Here is a 12,982-nt window from a genome sequence, read left to right as displayed (position 1 = left end):
AATCGTGTGTGTGTGTGTGTGTGTATATATATATATATATAGAGAGAGAGAGAGAGAGAGAGAGAGAATGAATGATGATGATGATGCTTATTAACAAATATGTCACTATGTCAGTGTTATAAAAAGTAGGCTAAATTACAAACACCATCCATAGAGTTTGGAAGTCGTTTGATTTTACACACTAAAGTTTTAGAATTTGGATAAATAGATAGCCAATTTTAGGAAGATAAGATGGATCACTTCATGTGTAGTAGGGAAATTGAGCTTTCAGAATCTACAGGACAAGGTCCCAATTGCCAGCATTATGGAGGAAAGATGCACAATTTAAAATTTGAATTCGTAAATATTGCCTGCGAACTATACAGATTATATTTTATTTGAATAAATATCCATAAAGCAACAATACATGTAATCCCGAGGGCTGGGATAACGATCAGAACTGAAAGGTGAAAGCTAATATAAATTAAAAGTATATATGCTATACACAAACAACTTGTATGTGCAAAAACTTGACTCAAATTTAGTGCCCAGGTCCAAGAAAAAAAATCATAAATCCATATTGACATTTGAAGGAAGTTCGGGACCTTGGGGTGAAGAGCTGTTTTGTTTCACACTCTTCTCCAGAGATATCTGCATAGAAAACCAAACCAAACCAAACCAATAATGTGATAAATAGTAGAGCAGTCACAGTTGGTTTAAATTTTATTTCATGCATAGATTTATCTCTGTTATGTTCTTTCTTCTTATTTATAAGTTATACTAGCTCCAAATTAATTAAGCATTAGGCCAGAACTGAAATCTATGTATAACATATAAATACACCCGTAGCACCAAAATAAAAAAGAACAACTATATCAAAGGGAAATCAGTTTTAACTTACTGCATAAGCTAAATTCAAAATCTTAATAACACTTTGAAAAAATTTCTCTTTTTATATTCTTTTTCTTCTCTCCATTTTTTTTTCCCTTCATAATATTAGATAATTCAGTATGCAAATCATCACAATTAGTTAAACCCTACATTAAAAAGTAATGTCTTTTCTACGACACCCTAAGGATGGAAAAAGTTCACTGAAGATAATATTGATTACCAAAAGAAGATCTTCATCAGTACCAAAGCATTTTCGTGATTCTTCTAGGCACTTCGATGAAATCCGAGCATTTTTCCTGCACAGTATTCAAATGTATGTCTATATTATACAGTAAACAAAATTTGAAACTTGATTTTGTACCAATAATTTCAAACCAGGAAATTTATGTGAATCTGGATAAGATAATGATCTGACTCGACTTTTTGAGCATTATTGAAAATATTTCAGCACAAAGGCTATCAAAGATGTCCAATGCATCATCCTGCAGTAAGATGTCATATGAATCTTTTAAAGAATACATATAAATAGTAACCAAAGCTATGTGGATGTTTAAACTCCCAGTAGTAGCCAATTTGCTGCATGTTTGACTAAATTGCACATGCATATTCATGCTACTGCACTGCAGTTGTTAATTGATTTGGCCATCTATGATTATAAAGCTAATCAAAGTAAATTGGTCATAATTTGTGCTCAGCCTTTTTATATAATGGTAAGTTATACATGCACCTGGAGGGTTATGAACCACCAACTCACCCTCGATCTTGCTTTGACAAGGAGAGGAGGTGCCATTTGAGCTAGAGCTCAATGACAATAACTTGTGCTCAACTTTAGAAGTACATAACAGGAACTAGCCAATTTGCTGCATGTTTGACTAAATTGCACATGCATATTCATGCTACTGCACTGCAGTTGTTAATTGATTTGGCCATCTATGATTATAAAGCTAATCAAAGTAAATTGGTCATAATTTGTGCTCAGCCTTTTTATATAATGGTAAGTTATACATGCACCTGGAGGGTTATGAACCACCAACTCACCCTCGATCTTGCTTTGACAAGGAGAGGAGGTGCCATTTGAGCTAGAGCTCAATGACAATAACTTGTGCTCAACTTTAGAAGTACATAACAGGAACTGAGAAGCAAGAAAATCAATAACCTTTTTGAGATTAAAATCCTCGGCCCATTTTGTACAACTACAACCTAAATAATTATGACTCCTGTGAACAGGTGTTACACAACCAAGGAAAGTGCAATTCAACCATTATACAATAACCACTTGTAAACTTCATAAAACAGCAACAATTTATGAAGACCATGGATCCATCTTTTTTCCACTACATTAAACTTTTTCTGTGCTAGACTAGAGCACATGGATCAGAATGGTCACAGATAGACAAACTTATGGACACTCTAATATAGCAAAAATTCTGATCAAGACAGATAAATTGAAAGAACCTCACTTGTATCACTGTAACTCTGAAAGTTAACTTATTGGTCTAGTCATGAATTTCCTTAGGTTGACATCCTGATTGGGGTAATCTGCAGCCCAGTGCATACATATTGGCAGAATGGTACAAGAATATATAAGATTTCATCGTTAAATAGCTCTCCAACTCTGATTTCACAATATCATCTCACTAAAGTGAGATACTCAATAACATCAATGTTTGATGTTGTTGAACCAAAGGCACTCATTAAGATGACGAGAATGACATCTTCATATTCTTCTTACAAAGAGAAAAAAAAAATCTTTTTCCATGGTGATCAGTACAGTAGGGGAGGTTTTCAGAAATGAGAATGAAAATATATAATACCTGGAACTTGCAGGATCTCTAATCTCAAACTCATCTGCATCAGTGTCATAGCCACAAATCACGACATAGTGACCTGTAAAAGACCCTAAGTTGTCAGTAAAGAAGTTATATGGGGCATACACAAATGAGTCAAACAAACAAACAAACTTAATGACATACACTTGTCAAGACAAACTGAGAAGCAGAATTGATTAACCAGGACATGTTAGAAATAACATATTAAAAGGACAGATTTCACATCTCAGCAAGGGAGTATCTGTTCTTAATCATGATTGTATAACTTAATGAGAAATTGCAATGCTCGAGAATGATAATATATACATATACTAAGAGATCGTAATCAGCTAATACAAACAATCAGTGCATTAGAAAAAGAATAGCACAACTCACCAGTGTAGCAGGAGTTGCTGCCAAAGAAGCCTGAAACACTTAAATTCTCAGACCAAGGCTGACTGCAAAGCAAAAAATTTGTCAGAAGCATTTAACGTTAATTCATCTCACACAACATCTAAGAAAGCTATGCTTTCATTCTTGTGAAAGAAGAAGCAAACCCTTTAGTTCAAATATTCAATTTGCAAAAGCATATTCAGTAGAACAGTAAATGAAATAAACAAAAAGAAAACTTTAGCTGCAAGAAGCAATAAGGAACTTGGTCACAACTGCTTAAAAAAATAAGACACAGATGCCAAAAAATAATTCTAATTGTGTCGTTTAAAGGAGAATGGCATTTATGCATGAAAAAGAAAAAAGAAAAATAGAAAAAAGAAATTGCATGAATCCCATACCTCAACTTGCGTTGGTCCACTAATGCAATTGCAATATACTTCCCTGACAAAATCAAGTATGAAATGTCCTTACCACCGATTGACTTGCACTGTAAAAAATAAGGTTCATTGACTAAATTCCAAATAAATAGTCCAACTTCACCTAAATGGAGAATGTCTACAACAACAATTACAGCAACAACCAAGCCTTAGTCCCTTTAACTTTGGAGTCAACTATGGATGCTTAACACATTAATTTGGGAAGAAAAGATAAGCCTAACCAATGTTATAGGTATTTTCATAGGTCTCACACTAATAGGCCCTTGGATTTTAATTTTTTTAATAGCCATAATGGGAGCAAAAATATATTTAATTTCAAATTCTTCAAGTGATTCTCAAAGAAGTCTAAATAAAATTACAAATAGGAAGAAAATCAATCTGTTTACTTCTATACAAAGACTCAAGTGTTATTTGAGTATATAATTAAGCAGTGCAGCTGTCCTATTCGCAAAAGGAAAATAATTTAACCACGTAGAAATGCTATGATTGTTTTATGATCAAAATAATGCACACTCAGATGAATGGATTATACCTCTATATTAATTCCAGCTTCCCGTGCTTTTTTAAATAGCGTATCTACTCGCAACAGATCATTAGGTAATTGCTCCTGCACAATATCCAAACTGTACCTTTATGAGTATTAGAGTGACAGCAAGCAAGGTTGTTAAAATTGGTATCCTATGTAGGACCGGTGGAAGGAATTTACGGATCATATCAAGGATCATCAGATCCTACTGAATAAAAGTTATGTATGTTGAATAATCATAAGAATTGTCCATTAAAAAAGGGTTAAAATTCAATATAGTGTAATTTTTACAATCAACATGACTATATCTCTATTACCTATATAGATTTATTCTTTTCAACACAAATTATCCAGAAGTTCATTCGTTAGCAACTAAGTACCATAATACACACACTGGCAGCGGAAGATGTTTCCTAGTTGCAAGAATAATTAGTCAATCACAAAAATAAAAAATACTTTAATTTACCTACATGGTGTGTGTTGACATGCACATGCCAAATCTATAACTATCTGCGGTAGTGTTCTCAGTTCTCACCATCAAACCTCCAAGTTTGCACTAAACTGACATGCAAACCATGTAACCTGTATGTCCTAGCATCACTCGCAACCACTCTAGAGAAAACATTTGACACTAAAATCTCTTAAAGGAACAGCTCAGACAAGAATGACTTGGCTTTTGCTTGTATTGGTGGCAAGTGGCAACACAAAATACTGCTGTTAGATCTAGCTAAGCATTGACTAGATACTGAAAGCACCACAAAAGGCATTACATCCTTTCAATTCAAAAGATAATTTGTAAACCTCATACCTTAAACTACCACGTGCATGTCAAAAATAATAAATCTTTAGTCTCCAGAAAGAAACAAGATGGATTTTTTTCTTTCTTTTTAACCTTTTTCTGGATAAGAAACCAGATTAACTACACTAAACCTTGAAAAATATCCATGCATGTGACAGGAAATCACCTTGTAAAATGTTTCAAACGAATAACTTGGGTTTGCTCCAACTGTTATTGTGAAGAAGGAAAAACTAACATTAAACTTGTGCAATAGATATGCAAGATCAATGGTCCAAATGCTGCAAAGTGTCAACAACAGGACATATTAGAAATCTTCTACATCAGCTTAATTGAGTATGAGATTGATATATCATGCATGAACTTAGCAGATAGAGTATCACATATCCGTATGATAATCCACTTCATATATTAAGTTACTACTAATTACAGTATTAATATCAACGTTAACATTTAAGCTTATTAAACTGGTTTCTCAAAAAAAAAAAAAGCTTATTAAACTGAATAAATAAAAGCATCACATCATACAATTAAGGAGATCCCTGCTTCTTAGTTCTCACCATCAAACCTCCAAGTTTGCACTAAACTGACATGCAAACCATGTAACCTGTATGTCCTAGCATCACTCGCAACCACTCTAGAGAAAACATTTGACACTAAAATCTCTTAAAGGAACAGCTCAGACAAGAATGACTTGGCTTTTGCTTGTATTGGTGGCAAGTGGCAACACAAAAAACTGCTGTTAGATCTAGCTAAGCATTGACTAGATACTGAAAGCACCACAAAAGGCATTACATCCTTTCAATTCAAAAGATAATTTGTAAACCTCATACCTTAAACTACCACGTGCATGTCAAAAATAATAAATCTTTAGTCTCCAGAAAGAAACAAGATGGATTTTTTTTCTTTCTTTTTAACCTTTTTCTGGATAAGAAACCAGATTAACTACACTAAACCTTGAAAAATATCCATGCATGTGACAGGAAATCACCTTGTAAAATGTTTCAAACGAATAACTTGGGTTTGCTCCAACTGTTATTGTGAAGAAGGAAAAACTAACATTAAACTTGTGCAATAGATATGCAAGATCAATGGTCCAAATGCTGCAAAGTGTCAACAACAGGACATATTAGAAATCTTCTACATCAGCTTAATTGAGTATGAGATTGATATATCATGCATGAACTTAGCAGATAGAGTATCACATATCCGTATGATAATCCACTTCATATATTAAGTTACTACTAATTACAGTATTAATATCAACGTTAACATTTAAGCTTATTAAACTGAATAAATAAAAGCATCACATCATACAATTAAGGAGATCCCTGCTTTTTTTTTCTTTTCTTTTTTTTCTTTTCTATTAACTTATCAAATTTATTAAAAAAAAAAAAAAATTCTTGTAGATTCAATGAGTCAAGATTACAAGGCAGGTTATCCAAGACTTTAATTGCACTAATAAGCTTAAGGCATTTGACATTGAAAACCTTCGAACTTTTGAGGAATGTTAATTACCAAAACCATATACAGATCAAAAGACAATCAGGTTCTCGAAGAACAAGTTTTCAGAGATCAATAAACTATTGTTGTGATACAATCATGCATCTAGGATTTTAAGCAGTTTGTGTTAAACTCTTGCATAGTTTTTATTTTCAACAAAACTCCAAACTCTACCTTTAATTAAGCAAAGTGTATAGCACAGGGAATTGAAGATCTATATTTGATAGGAAGAAATCACCTATTTGTGGGGCATAGTTCCATCAATGCCTGAAAATTGCAGGTGGTAATGCCAAGAGTTTCCAGAACCATCAGAACACAAGCAAGGCCACAATCCCAATAATCTAGCTGATTTATGTGGGGGACCTATGAGCACCAATAAACCTTAATAAATTTTTAATAAATGAAACCAAATAGCAATTTTGATGAGCACTAGACTTCTGAATTCATACATCAGAATAGGTTATAGATCAATAGGTCAGAAAAACGTAAATCACAACATAACGCATTATTGCATCAGGTGAGTGCAGAATCACAATGTACTCACTTCAACAAAGTATGAACGGGGCAAGACTGCCTCGTGGCATCTTGCACTGCTTGGTCGCTGTTCAAACGGGTAAGAATTCACGAAACTTAAACAATCTCCGTCTGATTCTTGTTCTTCATCGATATTAAGAATCTTGTTGAATAGAAAGTATAACGGCCACATGAATGTCCTAATTAACTACAGAATCTCGCCTAAGCAGGAACTACTCAGTTACCGTTGTCTTGTAATAATCCCAAATTGCGTACTATCTCTCCTACCTGTAGCAGTTTCGAATACAAACATAATCATTTTCCATCATATGAAAGGAAAACTAAGAATGAAACCTTTTTTTTTTTTGGTTACAATTTTATAATATGCATTGGATTCAAATTAATGTTACGCCAGTCAATATCTAGTTATTGGCTAAATATCCCGAGTTATACGTTTTCCACATACCAGTCATGCTCGAAAGTTTGAACTCATGAGACTTTGATGCAGCGATAAACTATCACTTGTCCCAGTCAAAAGCACAATCAGAATCCAAATTAGTTTCTAATTATCGTCTAATTTTGCATCACATTTCCACGCCGAGACTCAGCGTGGAAGCCGTCACCATTACTGTTGAATGTTTAGGGTTTTACAACTTACAATCTAGATATTCTAACAAGAGTCATCTCCAATTATAACGAAATAACATCCAATTGATATGAAATTTCAAAGTGCGCGAAAAGCACAAAGTGAATATGTGATCTATCTGTCGAATTAACCAAGCTCGAAATTAAATCAGCGCAATTGAAAATTGCAACAAGTTTCAGTTCGACAAAGATACAATTTCTAGTTCAGAATTTAGAACACGAACAAAACAAAGCAGCGATAAACTTGAAATCATCAATTACAAAATGTCTAGAAAAATATGAAACGCAAGCTACTGATCAGAAATTCAACAAAGCTACGGGGTTTTAAGCATAAAATCAAATTTAATTTCGAAAAAATTCGTACTTAGCATTATAAACGTATATCAGAATATCTGTGCGAGAACGATTAAGATGTAATAATTTTATATACATGAAGCAGAAGAAAAAAACTGAATATACCGCTGTACCTTAAATCCTTTTTTTTTTTTTTTTTTTGAGAATCATACCTTAATCTTATTCTTGTCAGACTGAGATGAAGAAAATGGCTTTTTTGCTTTTTTTTGAGTTTTTTTTTTCTTTATACCCTGTGTTTGAGAAATAATGGGCTCGTTTCTCTCTGGTCTTATGAGAGAACTTTAATTTATTTATTTATTTATTTTGTATAAACTTTTTTTTTAATTATATATATATTTTACGGAGAATCTTTTGGATAGACTTTAATACGAGACTTTTGTGCGGACAGCCAATTGGATCCTTGTTGGCTTGGATTCAATTATTAAAGATGGATAGGTTTTTTTTGGTTAAATAAGATAGTTAGGTTAGGTATTCTGTCTATTCTCTTCTTTATTTTTTGTTTGAACTTTTTTTTTTATAAAACTTTTTTTTAAAATTATATATATATATATATTGGAGAATTTTTTGGATAAAATTTAAGAGATTTACTAATATATGCCCCTTAGTGTATACATTAATAAACCATTTTAAAAAATTTTATATAAAAAAAAAGTAATTCATCTTTTTGACAACTTTTTTTATTTTTCATAAAAACTTTCTCAAAATAAATGGTTAATGTGTGCCTTAAAGGTACATGTTAACCGAACCCAAGAGACTTTTGTGCAGGACAGCCTATTGGATCCTTGTCGGTTTGGATTCAATTATTTAATATAGTTAAGTTAGGTTAGGTATTCTGCCTACTCTCTTCTATATTTTTAATTTTTTAATTACTATTTTATCTTTTAACTATATTACAAATAACAAGATTCTTTGTTTGGGTTTTATTATTTTGCATCTTATATTTATAAACTTCAAATAATAAGGTTAAATATGTAAAAGCACTAATTTAGACACTCCTAAATTTTAGATACTTATTCATATTTCTTAAAATTAGGCACTTCCATCTCTCCTTAATCCTTTTGCTTTCTTGGTTTATTTTTTTTTTCTCTAGTGTAGTCATTTTCTACAAGGTAATTCTTTTAGTGCTTTTTTTTTAATTTTATTTTTTTTATCGTTTTATTGCTCATATATTTTTGATTGTTCTATAAGATTTTTAGTAGTTTCTTTCTCTTTTATGAAAAATTTTAACACTAAAAAAAAAAAAAACTCATCACACACGCGAAGCATGTGGTGAGACTAGCATATAATAAAGTTTTAAACAAATTAAATTTTATATTTTCAAAAGTAATGAGAAAGAGATTATCCAAATGCACAGTTGTGTTCAATTGGATGAGCCAAATCATGTGAATGATCCTCATCACCTTAAAGCAAGGAAGCGCTTGAGCAAATTATCCAACAATTGAGTTAGCTAGTTGGATAAGAACAACCCAGTAGTGTTGGGTGTTTTGTAAAGTGATATGGTAAAATAGATAAAGTAGCTTTTTGTGGTGTCAAATTGCTAAATTTTTTGCACCACTAATGCTGATGCTATAAAGAAGGAAAATGCGATAATTGGAACGTGTGAACTATATCTATGGTAGAGAAACAACAAGAGAGAGAAAATCCATGCCATACTAAAGAAAATTATCCCAATCTCATCCGTAATGACAAAATTAGCGTCCATTCGAGTCACATTCAATTGCTGGAATTTAGGCGTGGTATGTGCCATCATCATGTCTCCACTAGAATGAGGTATGAAAAAATTGCTTTTATTATACACTCATTAAGTCAATTATATCTTTTAAAAAGATATTACTAACTTAAGTATTGAAATGCTTAATGATGCCGCATGAAGTCACCTAAGCATTTCTTTTCCCTTTTTTTAGGTGTTTAGAGATCTTTTAGACTGTACTTAAAGAAATTTGTGAAAATAATCGTTTGGTAGCAAAAGCTGTTTGAGAAATATGTTTCTCCTTCAAATTTTTGGCATTTCTTATTCTCCTTTATGACAACTATTGACGAGAGTCTAGATTTGAATCCTTCTCATACCCATTGTTGTAACTATCAAATTATAAAAATAAAAATAAAAATCTCTCATTAGACTTTATATGGCCTCTTCCTTTTGAAAGAGATGCATGCATTCCTACAATTGTTGAAAGGACACTGTGGTTCCCAAACCTCCTCCTCCAGTTTACGTGTTTAGGCCTCAATTAATTTATATGTGGGCTTTATCACAATCCTACCAATTGAACTCCAAACTTCACTTGGTCAATCTAAACTCAACTTTTTTCCCTTTATCCCCTTTGTTTCCTAGTGTTTTCCCATAATGGTTTTTCTTCTTCTCAATCTCTCTTTCTCTCCATCTTTTTTTTTTTTTCCAAAAACCCCCTAAATGTTGACCATCTTCCCCTTTTTATAGTCTCTTATTAGTGGGGTTATCATCATTACCATTTCCCCACTTCACACATATTCCCACATCCGTTAGAATCCCAAGGAATCCTCACAACCTTAGAGGATTCTCTTGGAACTTGTTCCAAACATTAAATAGTGTGCAGTAGCAGATTCCCCAAAGGCACTGACAGTGCTCGATTACCGACCTTAATTTGACTGTCCCTTTTCTAACTTCACTCCTGCTTACTAGTTAGTATTCGGCCCAGCTTGGCCTGGACGTAACACTGTTTACCCCAAACAGTATCCTAAGACTCTTGCCCATTTTCTTAATGGACCAATCCTATCCCTACAGTGTTAGGCCTCGGTCGCTCTTGGTCACCTGGGCCCAAGCCCCTACAGACATGATGTGGGTCTAGTGCTTAAAGTGCATTAGAGTTGATACAAAGCAGACACATATCTAACACTTACCTCATGTACACATCATATCAAGTTTAATATATTCTAGCTTCTGAGGTAGAGGCTCTTCTTTATTTTTGGTAAAAATTAATAATTTGGGATTACTACACTGTTTGAGTTGTGTATTCAAATAGGGATAATGCCTTAATTTTTAGCAAATTCTTTAGGCATCTACGTGCAAGTTAAGCTTTAATGAGCGTTAATTTGAATTTCAAATAAAAGTGATAATTTAGAAGAAAAAATGTCTAAAATTTAGGAGCTTGTGGTTTTATTTTACAAATTAATCAGATAGGAATAATGTCCTAATTTCTAGTAACTTCTGATAATAGCTTAATTTTGCATATTTATATCATTATTAGAAAAGCACTATCATACTTATTTTGAGTTAATTCATGCATTTTATAATTGATTTTGGAATAATGTTAAATAATAAATTTTGTGCTTAATTGAATTTTAATGCGTGAATTTGTCTTTTGTAGGATAATGAAATTAAATAAGTGGATTTGTGCAAAAAAGAAAGCTAATGAACTTTAATTTTACAAGGGCCATGATGAAGTCAAAGAAGGCCAACCCAATTAAATTCAAGTCCAATTGAAGCAAGGAATCAAAGGAAATTTGCACCTAATCTAAGTTCAATTCGGATTAGGATTCTAGCTTGCACACCAGTTAGTGGAGCATAATATTCGGCTTAGATGTCCAATCGTGATGATTCAAGTTGGCTGGAAAGCTAACTTAAAGGGTTACCAAAAGTCCGAATTCTGAAGTTTAATTTTACAAGGGCCATGGTGAAGTCAAAGAAGGTCAACCCAATTAAATTCAAGTCCAATTGGAGCAAGGAATCAAAGGAAATTTGCACCTAATCCAAGTCCAATTTGGATTAGGATTTTAGCTTGCACACCAGTTAGTATTTGGAGCATAATATTCGACTTAGATGTCCAATCGTGATGATTCAAGTTGGCTGGAAAGCTAACTTGAAGAGCTACAACTTTGTATTTACCAAAAGTTCGAATTCTGAAGTTAAATGGGCCAAATCGTCGTTAAGTGAAGCCTAAAAAACTGAGATTTTCTCCAAATAGGAATTCAATTTGTAATAGGATTCATTTACCTATTTAAAGGCTCTTTAAGGCAAAATTGGGAGGAGAGCTGCTGTAGAACATAATTTAGGTTTTCTTAATGTTTCTTTATAGTTTTTAGAGTTCTATTTTTGTTATGGCTTACTAGAAGCCTTGCTAAGGCAAGGGGTGAAACCCAACCGTTTATTGGTATGTTCTTAACAATTATTTATTGGTTTTAATGCTTAAATTTTTATGTTTTTGATTGTTTTACTCATCTAGAAAAGTGTTTAGTTCTGTATAATCTTTTGATTTATCGTAGACTCTGGGTACTTTAAATGCTTAGTATTCCCTGCGAACTAATTCATTAGTTTTGTTTTGCCTAAAATCAATCAATTGCATGAAACTACCTTAGACAATTAATTCTTGAGTTTTTATTGTTAAATTGTCCGACTAAGATCATCCTTCATATGAATTTTAGTTGAGTTATAAAATCAATATTGTTAAGACTACCAACAAATGTGTTGTGTGTGGATCCCTAAACCTTAGAACCTTAATATATTATTATTTTCTCTCAATTTATATTACCTTTACTAAAATATCAAAAATCTCTTCAATTAAACTTTATTATTTTAGTTTTATTCTTTTTTGGTTTGCTAGTCAATTCCCTTTTCCTTGTGGATTCGACATCAGACTTACTGAGTTATTATTTCGTGACAATCATGCACTTGAGAGTATTATTTAAGTCACAGCAACTTCTTCTAGTAACTATGTGCAAGTTACATTTTAGTGAGGAAGAAGAAATGCCTAAAATTTTAAAAGTTAATCAAATAGGGACTAGCCTCATTACATGTGCTTTGCGCGTGCGATGGGGCGTTTATTTTTTTTGGTTTAGTGAAAACATTGAGCTTAGTGGTCCTATTTTATAGCCCAAAAAAAAAAAAAAAAACTATCTTTATTTTTTTATATTTAATATTTATTTTGAGAATTCAATTTATAAGTAGATAAAGCAATTTGAAAATCAATAGGAGAGTGACCCTATTTTTTAGGCAATATTTTAATAGGAGTTAGAGTTATATTTTTACTGGATTGTCCTTTAGTTTGGTTTCTACATAAACATAAGGGTGTAGGTACATTTTTTAACCAAAAAAATGAGAATCTCAAACAGGAGAAGCCCCCTAAATAGTAGTATAGATAATGTCCCATGGCCTGTTTGGTAG

General features: G+C 32.5%; 1 protein-coding gene across 3 annotated transcripts; it reads right to left on the bottom strand.

Annotated features, from left to right (window-relative positions):
- Positions 1-346: 346 nt before the first annotated feature.
- Positions 347-8,134, bottom strand: LOC111984084 (guanylyl cyclase 1). Of its 3 annotated transcripts, none has more exons than XM_065762860.1 (10): positions 7,998-8,130; positions 6,878-7,134; positions 6,572-6,696; positions 5,822-5,933; positions 4,041-4,115; positions 3,470-3,558; positions 3,075-3,136; positions 2,685-2,757; positions 1,091-1,166; positions 347-630 (listed from the first exon to the last, which is right to left on the bottom strand). In XM_065762860.1, the coding sequence occupies exons 2-10, from the start codon at positions 7,037-7,039 to the stop codon at positions 547-549; spliced, it is 858 nt and encodes a 285-aa protein (XP_065618932.1). In that variant the 5' UTR covers positions 7,040-7,134; positions 7,998-8,130; the 3' UTR covers positions 347-546. The 3 variants fall into 3 exon arrangements, with proteins under 3 accessions (XP_065618932.1, XP_065618934.1, XP_065618938.1); XM_065762866.1 differs by lacking the exon at positions 347-630 and adding an exon at positions 2,331-2,409 and having other exon boundaries at positions 7,998-8,134; XM_065762862.1 differs by lacking the exon at positions 5,822-5,933 and having other exon boundaries at positions 4,041-4,131; positions 7,998-8,131.
- Positions 8,135-12,982: the final 4,848 nt, after the last annotated feature.

The sequence above is a fragment of the Quercus suber genome, unplaced genomic scaffold (genome assembly GCF_002906115.3).
Source record: "Quercus suber isolate HL8 unplaced genomic scaffold, Cork oak 2.0 scaffold_20, whole genome shotgun sequence".
Taxonomy (NCBI): Eukaryota; Viridiplantae; Streptophyta; class Magnoliopsida; order Fagales; family Fagaceae; genus Quercus; species Quercus suber.
This window is presented reverse-complemented; position numbering and strand designations above follow the sequence as displayed.